The sequence below is a fragment of the Pagrus pagrus genome (genome assembly GCF_965226575.1).
Source record: "Pagrus pagrus genome assembly, chromosome: 2".
NCBI classification, from domain to species: Eukaryota; Metazoa; Chordata; class Actinopteri; order Spariformes; family Sparidae; genus Pagrus; species Pagrus pagrus.
The window spans coordinates 19,714,793-19,731,618 of record NC_140186.1 but is presented as its reverse complement, the minus strand read 5'-3'; the positions used below and the strand labels follow the sequence as shown (position 1 = coordinate 19,731,618).

At 42.1% G+C, this 16,826-nt stretch overlaps 1 protein-coding gene across 1 annotated transcript in view; it reads right to left on the bottom strand.

Annotated features, from left to right (window-relative positions):
* The window catches only part of stx8 (syntaxin 8), a 43,323-nt gene that overhangs the window by 7,022 nt on the left and 19,475 nt on the right, over positions 1 to 16,826 (bottom strand). The window contains exon 7 of the mRNA XM_084369552.1: positions 1,973 to 2,074. Coding sequence (XP_084225678.1) covers positions 1,973 to 2,074 — 102 coding nt within the window. The remainder of the gene's footprint in view (positions 1 to 1,972; positions 2,075 to 16,826) is intronic.

Here is a 16,826-nt window from a genome sequence, read left to right as displayed (position 1 = left end):
AGACGAACAGGGGGATGACAGAGAGGAATGGAAAAAAGAAAGAGAGCATTGAGGTGAGAGTGAAGAAGGCCACGGGGGAATTTTCCATCCAAAGAGTTCTGAGAGACATACGCACACACTCGAATACGTAGATGCATGTGCAAGAATATATACTTTACAAATACTGCTTCAGTGGACAAAATATGCACATACATACATGTGACACATATGGATATGCAGGTGCACACAGGCATACACATGCTCCATGAATATCCTTCAGCCTGGAACTGAGGAGAGGGAGGAGGGAGTTTGGGTGGCAAAAGAATGAGTTAAAGAAAAAGAAAGACGGAAAGAAAGAGTCCTGATTCTATCACAATTTGAGCTCTGGGATCTTCAAACAAACTCGCGCTCGGGCACCATGGGGACACAACCAACAGAATGAAGCATCCTGAGGGCTGACCTCCCTGTTGCCTGCTCTGCTTCTGTCCATGACCGCCAGTTAGCCAGGTCTCCTAGCACAACAATGCAGCCTTTACCATAGCAATGCTGTCTGGCGTTTCACTGGGCAAACTGAGCCTGGCTCAAGCTCCCACGTTTCATTGATTGGCTTCAGCCAGCTAACACACCTCTGAGGCAGCCATTTTCCTCTGAAAGTCATAACCCACAGAGAAAAGAAAAGACAAGTCTTTTTGTAAAATGAGCAAACAAAAGTTAAACAAACTGAAGCAGACCACTGGTAATGGCGAGGGAGGGCCATGGGATCACAAAGCCCCTCAGTGAGCATCTCAATTCACTAAACTCTGGAGACAACAGAGGCTGATAGCTTGCCCTGTGTCCACACTGGAGGTGTAGTGTGAGCAGCGTGTTAGCAGAGGATCAGCAGCAATATCAGTGTCTACACAGGATGCGTTCAGGCTCAGTGTTGAGTTGTAGGTTGCATCTTGGCAGTGCTCAGTGCCCAACACCCAATCATTGTAGCTGCGTGAGTAAAATGGAGGAAAACCAACTTGAATAATAATAATAAATAAGTTTCTATAAATCAAAACAAAAAACATAAGTAGTTTGGAATCATGGGAGTAACTGTCTTCACTGTTAAACAACCAATATTGTCAATGAAAGTCTGACCTGACTGTGTCATGAACTGGGTGATTTCTAAAAGTATTCTTCATGTTATGTTTAGTCACGTCCTCCCCCTCACTCTCTCCACCTTGAGTAAAATTAATGATTTCTGTTGGTTTGAAAATTACTGGAAATAATATTACACAACTCACAAAAATATACAGCTAATCGTTTCCAAGACAATTAAATGCATATATGAAATGTAACATATGCCTTCAACGCGCATGCATTGCAGCTGAAACACGAGCAGTTATGCGGCCTGTGTACAGCTGGATTGATGAAAAGAGGAGTGTAACTGTTCTGTCCACCATACAGGCCTGATTTGCAACCCTCAGTACACATTCAAAGGGAGACCCCGTTTTAAAGTCCAGGACACGATGTTAGCAGGCGTGTCAGACAGAGCCAGTCCACCCCACCATTCACCACCCACATCTTCTGTGCCAAGAGGGCTTGTCCCCATCAACATCACTTTTTCTGCTCCATTAAGCACCACTCTTTCTGGAGACAAAGGCCAAAGCAGCAATTGCAACAACATTGCTTAATTTCTGAATGATAAAGATGATAACTTTGTACCCAAGATAACACGCCCTGTATGACGGATACTATATCTACAGGAGGTGCAATTGTTTTCATCCAACTCTATGTCTCACACCAGCTACAGGTGCCTCTTCTACAAAAGCTCTGTAATTGTTTGTAAGACACATCGTCTGTGAACTGCTGACAGAAAGAAAAAAACAGGAGAAACCTGATGCTTGGTAATCTCTCACATAAATAAACAGATTCATTATGATTTGTTATAAAGAAGAGATCAGATCAGATATCGAGCCTGCGTTGGGCCAGAATGCTCCTTAAAAAAGAAAATGGGAAGGCTCACCACAGGAGGCTGACTTTGTCTCGACCAGCTTCACCCTTCGTGTCTCATTGCGAATCCGGCCGTCTGTATTGTCCACAAGATGTGCAAGGTCGTCAATGATTTCTGAGAGAAAGAAAGAGAAAAAAGACAGAAGTTCAAAAAAAGTTAATTTCTGTTTTGTAGTATGCTGCTATTTGCCATTATTAAGACATCATAGAGTTGTTTTTTTTTTCGTTTTATTACATAAAAGACCTCACAATATGTTTTGTGTAATGAAAGAAAGGACTCAAAGTGAAAAAGTGACAGGTTCTGCAGGACTTAACACTAGAGCAGTCAACAACTTCAAAAGACAGCGGCTGCCAACGCACAGACACGAGGAGTGGTGGTGTGTGAAAGCACTCTCCGCACTTTCAAATGGTTTCACTACTTCCTGAATCCATTCTGGATTTAATCAGGCCCTTATTGTTCAATAATTTTAAAGACGTAAGCCCAGGCTTCAGGAACCATGCCTGGGCCTCCAAAGAAAGAGAGTGTGTGTCCCCTTTGTGTGCGTGTGTGTGTGTGTTTGGCTCTGTGGCTAGGGTCCTTCAGTAGGAGTTCCTGACTTGAAGGTCGTCCAGATGGAAGCCTGTGTGATTTGTTAGAGCTAGCCACTGTGTTGACATGGCATCTCCAGAGGTCTGGCCCAACAACAAAAACAGATAACTGTTGAACGATTTCCAAAATTCTTGATTTGTTCTAGTTATGTATTGAAATGAGATATTGGTTGGAGAGAATATTAACTTGGCAATGTGGTTCTGAGTCAAAGGCCAATCAAGATTTGCAAATGCAACCCATGGCTAACTTATAATCACAAATATAACGTAATTTCACTATTACTTCATCAAATCTGCACAGGGAAATTAAGGTGAGTGTAGGGGTGGGTGATCTGATGATTTTAGAACATGATTGATCCTTAAAGCCTACTTACTAGGCAGTCTACTTTTCAGGCAAATTGTAGAGATTGTAATTCAATGTCCTGTCACTTCTGTTCCCAAACATAAGGTGACCTCAGTAATTAGGAGACCTGCGCAGTGTACGCATAGCATTAGAGTGATTAAGCCAACTAGTTATGCTGATGGGACAAATTATTTCACATGCCTCTCTGACTCAGAAAACATAACATGAGTTATAGCTGGCAACATGGCAAATGAGGAGTTTTTGCCAAGAAGAACTATCTTACAACATTGAAATATTTACAATATTGTGTTTTAATGACGCAATGGAGAAATTCATTGGCTATTTCACAACTACAGGACATTTCAAAACGGAGTAAAGAAGATCGCAATTTAGATTGTGGACCGTGATATTTTTTGGTGAGATCACCCACCCCTAGGTAGGTTTAACAACAAAATTAACAGCAAAACTTCTCTTTATATTAACTAAACTCCATCAGTCTCTCATCATTTCAGCTGCCACAAATATGCAATGCTAACAATAAATACATTCAGAAATATGTGAGCAATAGCATTCAAGACAACATACTTTTGTTATAAATCAGGATATTCAGCGCGATACAGAACTCAAATTGGCCATTTTATCTTAAGCATGTGTGTGTGAACGTCTTGTTTTGTGGCCTGTTTTTTATTTATTCTCCAACAGTGATGATCATTCTTTTCCAGGAGCCTTCTAAATTGAAAAAGACAAAACAAAAACAAAAATAAGTGGCTGAATAATAAAGAGGCCAGTAAAACAGAAACCAAGGCCAAGTCAAAGAAAAGGGAAGTTCTTCACAGACTCGCATCAGCCTCTGATAAATGGATGTTTTACAGGAGTGGGAAGCTAGACTCATCCACAGTTATGGCTCAGTGCCAAGTTAAACAGACTGTCCATCCAGGGAGGGAACAACCTTTTATTGCTGCTATATGGTTAGAAAAAAAAGTACTCAGTCAGTATGATCTAAGCTTTTTTTCGTTGTCAAAAAACTGGGCTATGTGACCGAATTCCCACAGGTGAATGCTCAGGGTCATCTGCAGCATGTGACTTGTGAGCACAACTGTCTTCAGCTCTGGTTGCCTTTAAATTGGATTGGTGAGAAAACATGTTTCTTCAAGAAGGAGCCATCACTGTTTGACAAGACAGTCTGTGTTTCAGCTGACATCAGGTGATTAAGTTGCACGAATAATTCGAGGAAGGAAAGTTAAGCCTGTCAGCTTGAAGGGCCAGAATGTGAAGGGGCAAGGACGAGGAGATGGGAGACGTGAGAGCGCCGTATGTACAGTGTCCCTGGAGACCCCCACATCATCAGCGAAGCATCAGGCAACAATTTGGAAGGAAGAAACTCTTCCTTTACTGGCAGGGAGGGGGTGTAGACACTGAACCATTTGTGCCACGTGCCACTTCAACTAGTCATAAAGGATGTTTTCAGTTTGCCGGTGCCAAGTTTTTTGATTCAGTTCTGGCCCTGCAATAACATCTCAATTCATTGATGAACTCTCAACCGTGCCAAGGAGCAGCAATGCTGGGACATAACCTTTAACTACAGCTGCAGAGAAATGCTGAAATGGTATCCCAACAAGGTACTTGCATTTCACATGTATGGACCTTCAATTCGCCCTGTTATCAAGTCGCGTTTCTAACAACATAATTCTCAATTTCATTTGTAACTTTTGCTTCCATGTATGACAGCTGTTGGCCCTGGTTTGGATCTGCCAGACCACAAAGAAGGCCCTATTTCAGGCATGGACTGTTTAAAATGCTCTTACACTGGATAAACTTCCTAAGCCACAGTGTGGGAGAGCATGGCACATGCGCAAACATACACACAAACAAATTTTCCTTGCCAGCTGCTTTAAGATGCATTTATTTATGCTAATTTAAGTTCGAGAACACAATGGACAATGTGCGCCTTCACTCTAATCATACAGTACCTTGGATTATATGTAAATGAATGGGACTATACATTCTGATGATGGTTGGCTCTTAAAAGTCTTCAGTCCATGTTTAGTCTGCATCTTATTAAGCAAATTCTGTATAAAAACAGAAAACACACTGACATGACTACTTGACTTCCATTCTTATTTGATACACATCAGTAAAAAAAAAATCCAAGTAAAATGCTTTACGCCATTGGCTAGATGCTTAAGTATTTCATGTTATTAACATACACCCTGAAGTGATGGATTAACAAAGATCAAACACAAACAATTAATTCTGTAGCTCCCACCATCTTCAAAACTTGGGATGGCTTCATGACATTGTGTCTGCAATATGGTTTTATTCTATCCTCTGCATGGCTTCATACCTCAACAAGGGCGTTTCAGAACTGAAGCATTTTTGTCTAACCAATTTTCTGACTTGCTCTGATTTTAATGATTTTCCTTGATTTTGTGATCTATCATACAACTTTTTTTTTTGGTCTGTTTTCAAGGTCAGAGGGTTTTTGCACAGACGGTTTAATTTTGAAAAAATAAAACTTCTCCTCTGTTTGTCTTCCTACCCAGCTCAACTAGTTATGTACAGCTTGACGTGGCGTCTATCAGAACTAGACTAGGAGCATAATTTAACCTGAGCCGATTGGAAAGTTGCTTCAAGGATCTTCTGAACTGCACTGTGGTGTGTCTGGTGGAATCACAAGCATTGTCTAGAATGGCTGCAATCAGCCCGAGAGCAACATACCCGTGCCTGATGGACTCAATCCACTGTAAAAAGTAAAAAAATGGCTCTGCGATCTTGAGAGAAACTTCCAAATAAAGTCTCCTCAAAGCTCTGTCTGTCTGCACTGTGAACAGCAACTGAAAATATAATCAGCATTTCAAATTGTTTCGCTATGGAAGAGTTCGACCATGCCATTTCCTAATTATATCTATTACGTGTACAAAACAAGGACATTAGCAACCTATCTTCGGGCCAAGATACTTGTTACCATAGTCTCTGTTGTGTTCTTTTCACAACAAACAGAAACAACAACCGAAAAGTACGGAGTGGTTTTGTGAATAGTCATTGTGAAAACGGGAACAATTTTTTGGCAGCCAAGAGACTGCGCCATCGATACTACGACTGGCAACAATTTTGCAGCACTTGGCCAATCAAAGTTCAGCTGAAACACAGATGGGGCCTATCAAATATTGCTTGAATGACATGAATTTTTACTTCCTGTCCATGAATGGTACTGGTATTTCTTTTCATATAGGTTCCAGCAGATATGTTCTCCCGTTAAGTGACGAATATATGCAACAATTTGCATAAAAGCATACAAATCCCATGTCATTATCGTATATCAATTTTTCTGTAATACTAGGTAGCAAATTCTCCCAGAGCATATTAGCCCATAGTAACGTCTAAATACTTAGGTTAGAGAGGCAGGAATGCCAGCTCTCTTTTCTGTTCCTTTGCTACCAACAGTGCCTTTTATTAACACAAAAACAATGTACGTGAAACCTGGCCTTCTGTGTAGAGGCACGAGGGCCCTGGAGCACACACCCACCAATAGGAGACAGATGCTGCTCTCATATGACGTCACCTGCTTCCTCATTCTGCTGACTCTCTGCGCAATTACAACGGCATAGCATTTCTGTTCCAAAACTTTGCAGCTTTTATATAAACAGCTTCTCACCATGGCCATCCTGCCCAATGGGGGCAACAAGTTAACAGGTCTGTTTCCATCCATGCTTTCAGCGTCATCTGGAACCATAGACAGACACCTACTATCCACAGGATTGGCTACTGCTGGTCTGGGCTCAATGATTGTTAGGTGGCCAAGGCACGGACTGGAAGGAAATACTTAAGGGCCACTGAATGTCTTAAGTCACTCACAGTTTTGGTATACTAGTCCAGGGTGTGCACAGGCAGATGTGGCTTCCCCTCTTAATTTCTGGTGTGTTTACAGAATTCCCACCCATCCGCCTCATAGCTGGACTAAAGGTGTCACACAGACACAATAGTCCCTCCAGCTGCTGTCTTCTCTTGGCTCAGCTCTTGCAATGCACTGCAATTTCTGTAAGTATCATTAAAGAGTAGCCGCTAACGAAGCTCTACAACATAGGCTTGTTTGCGGGCAGAAGAGGAGTCGTCACGGGTTGGCTGCAGTTGGGAGATGTTACTGCAGCCCGCTTGGAGGTGGAGCAGGCACGTTTTGGTCCCACTTCGGAGAAGGCCCATCTCCAGCGCGGCTAGGCTCAACACAGCGCAGTAAAACTGGTAAGGGAAAAGCCAACCAGCACAGTACGGCTTGACTCAGGGAGGCTAAAATTTCCAGTGGAAAAGCCATTCATCTAAACTCTGTTGCAAGAGAGGGCCCTCTCCCGTCAGCCCAGTTCCTTCATCAGAACTCATAATGGTGATAGCATACCTCACTGAGCGATCAGTGGACTATTTGAATCAACTTCTGGAACAGCAAAACAAGCCAGATCCAAGGTCTCTGGAGAAGTGTAGTGCTATGATACATTATCCAGACTGACAAAAGCAAGTGGAGGACAAGGATAACGGAAAACAATGTCAGGCCAAAAAAACAGACAACAAACAGGCCCAGCCTTCACTTGTGAAAGTATGTTGGTCAGTAGGTTTTAATTATTGTTCACTAAACAGAGAAAGTTATTACACATGTTAAGGTACAGGGGTTTAGAAATTCAGCATCCTGTGTGGAATTTCCTCCTGAGGACGTGATCCTGACAGGTAGCCAGGTCGCACTGCAGTGCTTGTGATTGTGCAATCATGACAATTAAGAGTCTTCACCCATTCCTTTACAGATACTCACTGGATTCCAGTGTATGAGGCCTAAACATACATTTTAAAGTAAATGTTCACATGATATAATAAAGGCTAATTTAAGTCAGACAGCAAATACAACACCCACACGCAGGGGGCATGGTGAGTAGTTTGGGAGACGGTCTCTATTTTAATGATTAAATTCCCACACCCCAGATCTATATCTGCCCCAGGCCTTGAAAATTGCTGACTCATCTTCATAGAGGCTATAGCAGTGGCGGTTTTGGTTTCTGTGTGTGTGCATGTGGTGGAGGCACTGCCATAAACAGTGACACCCCAGCATGCCTCCAGGATGTGCTGTATTAACTCTGTGTGTTATTGTAGGACTCATTCCCAGAGCAGGCATAGCGCACAGAGAAAATGCTTGTTTTCTCTCACCGATTTAAACACAATCTGACTCAGTGGGGCTAATTCTGTTGTGCTTATTCAGGACATGATTTCTCCTGAGGACTCGGAGAAAGGGGGAAGTAAAGACAGACAGTTATTTCACCCAGTCCTCATCTTGTACCCCTTGTTGTAGTGCAGGGGGGTCTGACCACAACTGTTACCAATTGGCCCTGGTGTGACTGACTTTGTATAGAGGGTAGTGCTTTGTTGCCAACCAAAACACACACATCTCTGGATGTAACTGGAACTTCACTTGGCACACACAGAGGCACTCAGCGTGATGATACAACTCAGGGCAATTATGGTATTTACAAGAAGTTGCACAGTCTTGGAAGAGTTTCTTTCAACTTCTCTCTTTTTTTGAGCCTGCTTATTGTAAACAAGCTCACCCCGAGGGTCTGTGGAGAGTGAGGATTAGGGAGAGTTTCACTAGAAACCTCAGAGTTTTACCAGTATTTAAACAGGGTGCAAAACCCAACAAATCATTTGAATGCCTGCCAAAAAAAAAACAAAAAAAACTTGAAATAACGACAAAAAAAGCATGTATGTCTACAGAAGATGAGCGTCTGTATAGGAAGAATCCTCAAAATGTGATGGCCAAGCTGACATTTTCGGAGCGAGGACACATAAACAAAGCCACTTTCTTTTCCTAACAATCCTCTAGCACAACAATAAATATGTCAGTTTATTTTTTCATAATGGGCTTTCCATTATTGTTTAAATATTCAGACTGGTGATGGATAGTTAATGACTTGATTTCTGATGTCGTGTCCAACACCAACAGTTCCGGAAAAGCGTTGATATTTTTCACCCAGAGGCCGACCCGTCTTAACTTGATACTGAAGAAATCAATGAATATTAAGTAACATTCCTCTGAAATGCAATAGGAATATGATACACAGAAATGCCCACTTAAGCAAACAAGATGGGGAAATCTGCAATATTATTGCTGTTGGAAACAATGTAGGCTACAAGGACCATTTTCTCACTTGCCTGTATCAAATCCCCAAAACAGGTAACATCCCAAGATAGGAACAAATCTATGGCGATGTATAGGTAAACATAGATTCCAATTACACAATTCATTGACCTATTCTTCATGTGAACAATGATATACACACATTTTCTCATCATCTACCCTGTTTTCTGTCTCTCTGAACACATGTGCGGGAAGGGTTTGCGAGGGCATCACCATACAAACAATTCGCCCTTCTAACATCTGGCCTTCTGAAGTGCCGGCCACATGTGTACAGATTAGTCTCACTGCTGGTCACTATTGGGCCCCACTGGCCCCAATGAATCTCTGCTTCCATGCAAATGGACTGACAGGCTCCCTCGGTCAACACGTTGGAGGTAAGATATTCTTTATTGCATCATTGGACATTTTCTCCCTCAAGGATAGCTGAGTGATGATAAATGTCTTGTTTTATGCTGCTTATCCTAGGTTAATGTGCCAGTGATCAAAATATATTATATTTTAATCATACTATGGTGGCAACACATTCTTTCAATGAAAACTTTGTGTTGGCACCATCTTTGTAAACTTTGGAATCAATGTAACTTTACTACTCCAGTTGGAGAACCTACTGACAATGGAAAGAAGTAGACTTCCAGCTCTGAATATTGAATGAACAGTATTGGCGAAGACTCTCAAGAGGATATTAAGAGGTGTAAACTTACCAAAAAGCTAGAACAGTACTGACCCACCACTTTGACTATCATTACAAACTGTTTGGCCGTCACATTTGCAGCACTTAATCCTGACCATTTGTGTGCCTATATTGAAACTGAAACCGGCTGTGTGTCCATGGACAGTTTCACCTCCCTAACCCTGCTACGGTTACCCCGAGATCCATCATCCCACATGACAACACCAAAAAGAATGACGAGCTGATGAATGAATTTCTCAAAGTTGAACCTCCATTTGAAAGAACACACTTCAAAGAAAAGCACATAAATTGAAGAAAACCTCCACGCTAGTTCAGTTTTAGCACGTACGGACCATTGGGTTTGTACTTGCTTGACTCCAAAGACGAGGTGCATGTGAATAATGGGAATGAAGTCCACCATAGTTCTGCTGGAGGATGCCATTAGTTTTCTCCATACATACAAAAACGCACATATGCATTTACATATATATTGCATGACATGGCAGAACAAGACAGACTGTGATTCAAAAATGGCACAGAAACTACAACACACAGAAGCTAAGGAGCAGTTCCTACAAATTGTAATTCAGGGTTCCGGGTTGCGATTATTTTTGTTGCACATGCGCCCAAAAATCTGTCAAATGTGAATAAAAACTTTTATTGGTCGCACCGGTGCTCCTGATATCAGCGGGTCAAATGGAATAAAATGTAGGCAATGCAACCAGTGTACAAAGCCCGGAGCCCTGTAATGTCATCCAATTTTTAATTTAAAGCATTTTAAGATCATGGTGATAACACTACCCTGGTTCTTCAGCCTGACATGATGCTTGACAGCCTGACAGGAAGTATGGGCCTTTTCAGTAGCATGACGAGAAAACCACTCAAGCTTTTTTTAAACAACCTGCGGAGTTTGAGTCTGCAAAGACTAGAAATGATCAGCACTGTGCATGCGAGTCATGCTGTCATCTTATGATACCGGCTGAATAAAAACAAAACCTCATCAGCAGAATAAGAGATGTCATCAAGATGGTTGGGCATGTGTTGACCATAATTGGTCGTCCAAGACAGCTGGAAACCATCAGTAGGATGTGCACAATTAATTAGGATCAAACCCATATTGTCAGATGCCAGATAAATAAATACACCTTGAAAAAGAAAAGGAGTAACATCTGTGTGGGGCTGCCAGAATCCCCAGTATCACTCATACTATATTGCATCACTGAAAAGTAAATGCAATGAACTTGAACTGAAGTTACCAGTGTATTACATACAGTTAAGTCACACTCTGTCATTTCAGAATTAATGAAAACAAGGATTCAAAAGTATGAAAACACAGTGCCACGACCAACAGCATTGGGGAGAAGTCTGATCATAACCAGGATTTTCACCATCACCCCTCTTATGGCCAGGTGCCACCGAACAATGTGTGCATGATGAGCATGAGGGTGCCAGCAGCAGCAGCAGCAGCAGTGTGAGGCAGGGACCACCCTGTCACTGGCACGGCACCTCCAAACCAGCCGCTGTTACACTTCATCACTACCATCACACTTCATTAGCAAGGACACCCAGGAGGGGGTGACACATTGAGAAGTTAGAGCGAATACAAAACTTGAAACGGAATAGGTTTGATTGGATGAGATTCATAATGTAGGAGAGTCAAGTGCAGAGTGGATTTTGGCACAGTCGCCAGTTTCTCTTCTGTACTGTCTGGTTACTGGGCTGCCAATAAATGATGACACGATTCATTAACACCCATCCAAAGTCTATAAAAAGTCATTTTAGCCATTCATGTCAGAGGAAAAAACAAGTAGGCCATTTCATCACTGAGTGAATAATTTTCTGGTTGTCACAATATATTTAATCTTCAACAGGAATTCCCTGAAACCAGTAGATTTTCACAGCTATTATAAACACCCATAAATAACTGGTTTAATATCGACCTGAGAATGAGATTCAAAAATCAACTATCTTTGAATCCAAGCATGTGTGATTGACAGTAGACAGGAGGGGGAGAGCGAGAGCAGATTGTCCAATAGTTAATCGATTGTGGAGGGCATCATACTGTCGGACAGATTCAAAAAAATGCTAAAATGGGTTGCCAAATATACATGGCTGTTAATAAACCTGGATGGCCCTCGCAGGTAAAGTCAATCAGTAGGAAACACTGACTAGATGACACTAAACATAACTAACATAGTTCATAAACTCAATGATTATAAAGAAGTAAATAACTGTTATGGGTTATTTAGGATTTCATGCTTCGGATTGTCTACAAAACAACTTTAGAGTATAGTGTATGAAATTTGGATAATATTGAATTCAGAATTTTGAAAATGTTAATGACAACAATGATTGAAATATTGCTTCCACGGTCTAAGAAGCAGGCTTGGCAAGGTTAGGTGTCAGTGGTATGAAAACCAAAATAACATGGATATTTTTTGATCGTCATGTAAAACATTTATTGTCTTTCTACTGATCTATGGGTGTTACTCAATAACATTACATATTTGTCTTCCTGATTGTTATGGACCAAAGTGATTTAAAAGAGAGAACACAAAACAGAAACTGAGTTTCTCACTAACTGAACAACTGTGCTCTAATTGAAATGATCTGAGTCTTATAACTCAGCATCCCCCATGGTGAGTGGAGCTTCCTGGCAATACGCTGGCCGGCCGACTCACTGACTGACTGAGGAGTTATGGAGGGGACTTTGATCTTTATGCCAGGCTCTGTTTCACTCATAATGCACTCACACGCATGGAGACACATGTGCTCCCATGCACAGACGCTGACACAAACATGTGTATACACTCTGGTCTATGAGCATCATACAGACAGGCACACCCATAGACGAACGCACACACTTCCCGGATATGACATGCTTCCGACAAACATTTTTGTCCCAGACTGAAGAGTAGTCATCTACACAGTGTTACTTCACACTGCTGTTCAGAGGGAGAATGGGAGCAGTAGGAAACACAGGGCTATATCACCCCTGATAGAGATGTTTTATTGCGGAAAAGTGAGTTCAGGGCCAACTGGGATTTATCTGCTGGAGATCAGTCGGGATGCGGAACATGAAACATCACAGAGTTGTTGTTGGACTGGAAAATTCTCAGATAACGCGGGATCAAATCTGGGTGCTGTCAATGGACTTTACTTTGGATCATGCACTGGGCATGAGAGTCATTTTGAGAACTCTTTCAATATGGATCTTAAGTTCAAAGTCCTTATAAGAGGCACGTCTGATAGAGAGGTCTATCAGCAGCCTGAAAATAAGAAGCAGTTTATAAAAAGCAGGTCAAGTGAGCCTGCTCAAGCACACGTCAAACAAAATCCAAGTGTTATCGGATCTTTGAATATCATTGTTGTGTCATGGCAATACTATAGTTTTATAGAGGTATAAAGGTGTTGTCTCAGAAGCCGCACAAGATTGTAACACTTGCAGCTGACTGAAATATGCAATATGACTTTGAAAGCAAATTTCATATTAGTGAAAGTTATTCTCATATTGCAAGTGCATCAGACAGAAATAGAGAGTGGTCGGAAATGGGAGGACGCGCATAATTTGGTGATGAGGGAAACATAGCGTACAGACAGGCGCACCATGCACGGAGTGAGTTGCAGGACATTTCTGGTACATTTTACACGGATTCTGGTAATCCCCTGGCCAGTGGCACTCTCCTCCCACTGTGTTGTAAGGCGAGTCCCACAAATAACAACAGGTGCAGGAGAGGGACAAAGCTCTCTGGGCCACAGGTCAATGCTCCATCCTTCTCTGCACAATGTGCTCACATGAGGACAGAGGCCAAACACAGATGAAGACAAATACAAACCCAAGCGCTAGTTGCTAAGAGCTCAACATCACATTGACCTCCATGTATTGTGCTCAGTTTTTCTGTACCTAGCGCTGATTATATTCTCTCCTTCTAGAACTAGAAATAAGATGTTTGGTATCGTTCACCTTTATGTCTGTGACATTTGGAACTTTTTACAGCCTGACCCAGAAATACTGAATACACCGATGCCAGTAACATAACAGAGAGAAGGGCATGGCTTACTGGGGTGGCACATGAGATGCTCATAATTGCTGAAAATCTTAGTGAGTATGCGGTGGATTTAGGGTAATTGCTCTCTACTCATGTAGGCCAGAACAAATGTTTGGCCAACAGTGTGGCTGAAACAACTTCCCATCCTGTGAGGAAACAGCCTCCCACATAGCTTGAGGACAGCTAGGAGTGATGCAGGGCACTAAGCAAACATCAAAAATATGACGCAACAAGCCCACATGCTTCACTGTGGGCTACATGAGCTGAAAAACATGGCTGAATGCACAGACAGTTAGACACAGAATAAAACCACATGCATTCGCACAGTTGCACACACATTAGTGTGGAAATGTGAGTGTAGTCTTAGTAGCTGCACGCTCTTTCCCACACAAGACCCATGAATGAACAACACACGGCAACACTGCAGTACAAGTCTCATCATCATTCTGTGTAGCTAGGACGTCTGATGGTGCACTATAAGCTGCAGTCATTTAAACAGCTGCACCTACAGCTGTCATGTAATTACCCAGCTCCTCTGGCTGATGAGCAAAAAGTAGGAGGTGCTGATTACTGGAGGAGAAGAAGCAACCTCCTTGGAGGAATTAAACAAATTAACAAATCTTGTGAGAGATCCTGTGACTCCATCTTCATCCGCCCTATACTTGGATCACTCCACCACCATAACACATCCATCCCACGGAAGAGAGAGCACACGGCCATTAATCATTCCACTTGGTAAGTGTAAACACCAAGAGTTTCACTGAAGACCACAAATAGTGTGCCGCCACTGCCACCCTCTACTGCCCACTAGTGGGTTGATGTATGGGCTGCATGAGAGACAGATAGCTATTTTAACTCATGATTCTCCCCCAATTTTAATTCAATTTCATGAAAGTAAATGAGCCAAATGCTAAATTAGGGCAAATTACTGCTGAAATGTGTACTGGAACCAAATGAGCCAGTAGTCTAATAACACAGTATATATTATTAGCAGTAATTCAGAACAAAAATGTGTTCTGTGATTCCTTTATGGATTTCTTACATGAGCAGATACAGTTTTATAACTATTAACCAACAGATGCTGAATGACCACACAATAAGAGACTGTTACCTTAAGTAATAACCATGGATCACGTACAAAAATGCCATAATATTAAGGAAATTCTACCCCAAATTATATAAAAAAATGTCCCACAGTCTCATGTCTAAATAATTTCTAAAAACGCTGAACATTGTCCTGTGTGCATGTGTGTGTCGCTGGTCTGGACAGTGCAGGTCTATGCCCACACTAAAGCACACAGCACGGTCTGTCTCGAACATGAAACAAAACGGAAACAAAATGGGAGGCTGGTACTCAGCCAAGATTGAAACAGATGAGAATGATTAGATAACAGATCAAAAGACTTTCTAGAAGCATGCGTTTGTTCAAGCAGTCTCGATCTGTGCATGTGTCCATAACACGTAAAACGGACGTCAACATTTTACACAAATACATAAGGTATTTTAAATTGTGAGGCAAACCCAGGCTGGGGGGCTGTAGATTGTGTCTGATTGCACACATGCAGGTTTATCAGATAACAGATGAGATGGAAGGGGACATAAAGTGTTTCTCACTTGAAAGCTTTTGTTGTAGAAAGGTGACATTTTGTAGCATGATTTAAGACTTGTTACAGTGTCTAAGTGGACAGATAAGTGCCGTGTTACTTTGATGGTTAGTAGATAGCTATAGCTTAAAACGTCTCCTGTCAGATCCCTCTTTAATGCAATAACAATATGTATGTTATGTCTATTCAAGATTCAAGAAACATTATTGTCTATCACACTGACAGAAAATTATCTTTGGTTAGGGCTCAACAACATTAAAAAAAACATTCACACCCATAAGACACATAAAATCACATAACAGTTCCATAAATCAATAAAAGTGTCCAAAGATATATTACAAGAGGAGGGTCTATTTTGTCTTGTTTAAATGCATATCGCAGTGACAATAGTTACCTTCTGCAAATATTTTAAAGGAGAATGTCAGTAAAAATTGTTGACAGTACAGTTTTACAGTCGCAAAAGAAGTGTGTGTCAAACATCAAATGCTCTTGAAAACTGTAATGTGAGCTTGGCGTGTCTGACAACCATTGTTTCTCCCTTGCCCTCCTTCCATCTTGCCCCCTCACTCACCACAAAAAGATCTCAGACTCCCTTTGCTGCACAGTCTTTGCACAGTTCATTCCCAAGATCCCAAGATTTGCCCACCCTGCTCACTCCCGCACTGTGTGTGTGTGTGTGTGTGTGTGTGTGTGTGTGTGTGTGTGTGTGTGTGTGTGTGTGTGTGTGTGTGTGTGTGTGTGTGTTCGGTCTTGCACTGACGTCTACCTCAAACTCCATCCCATCTCAGGCTGGCCACTGGCCTCTGAGCTCCTCATGCAGATATAAATATGGCCTGTGTGCCAGTCGCAACCTGACAACATGTGCTGGACATGTGGTGTAGACTTTCAGTACAAACACAATGATCTCACACTCAGACAAGGCACTTACACTCTCAAGCATACGCACACACACACTGGGTGCAGGCTGCTAAATAACAGATGTATATATGTGCACTTGCACACACACATAAACACATAAAAATGCACAGCAGATGAAGGTGCAATCTTCCCCCTGTGCTTAAATGGGAACCACGTGCTGGCTTTTGGTTGAGGCAGACTTAGTAAAGTAAGTCCTTCCACTCATTATGTGGGATGACCCATACTACCCTAAGGCTGAGGGGAACGCGAGGCAGCTCTCTGCACATCGGCCCTTTGAACGTGGCCTCCAAACCGGAGCGGTTAGCAATTAAATAAACAGAGGAGGAGATTTGTTCCCGCTGTCACTTGCGTTAGCCAAAAGGAACCTGCCGGGCCAAGCTTGAGTCAGTCTAAGGTACCATTAAATGGCAGGGAATCCTTTGCCCAGAGCCAAAGGAACTGGCAGCTGAAATTGCAGAGATTCCCAACCACCAGTACCACCAACACATACGGCTAATGTGCTTCCTTGGACAATCTACCCGCA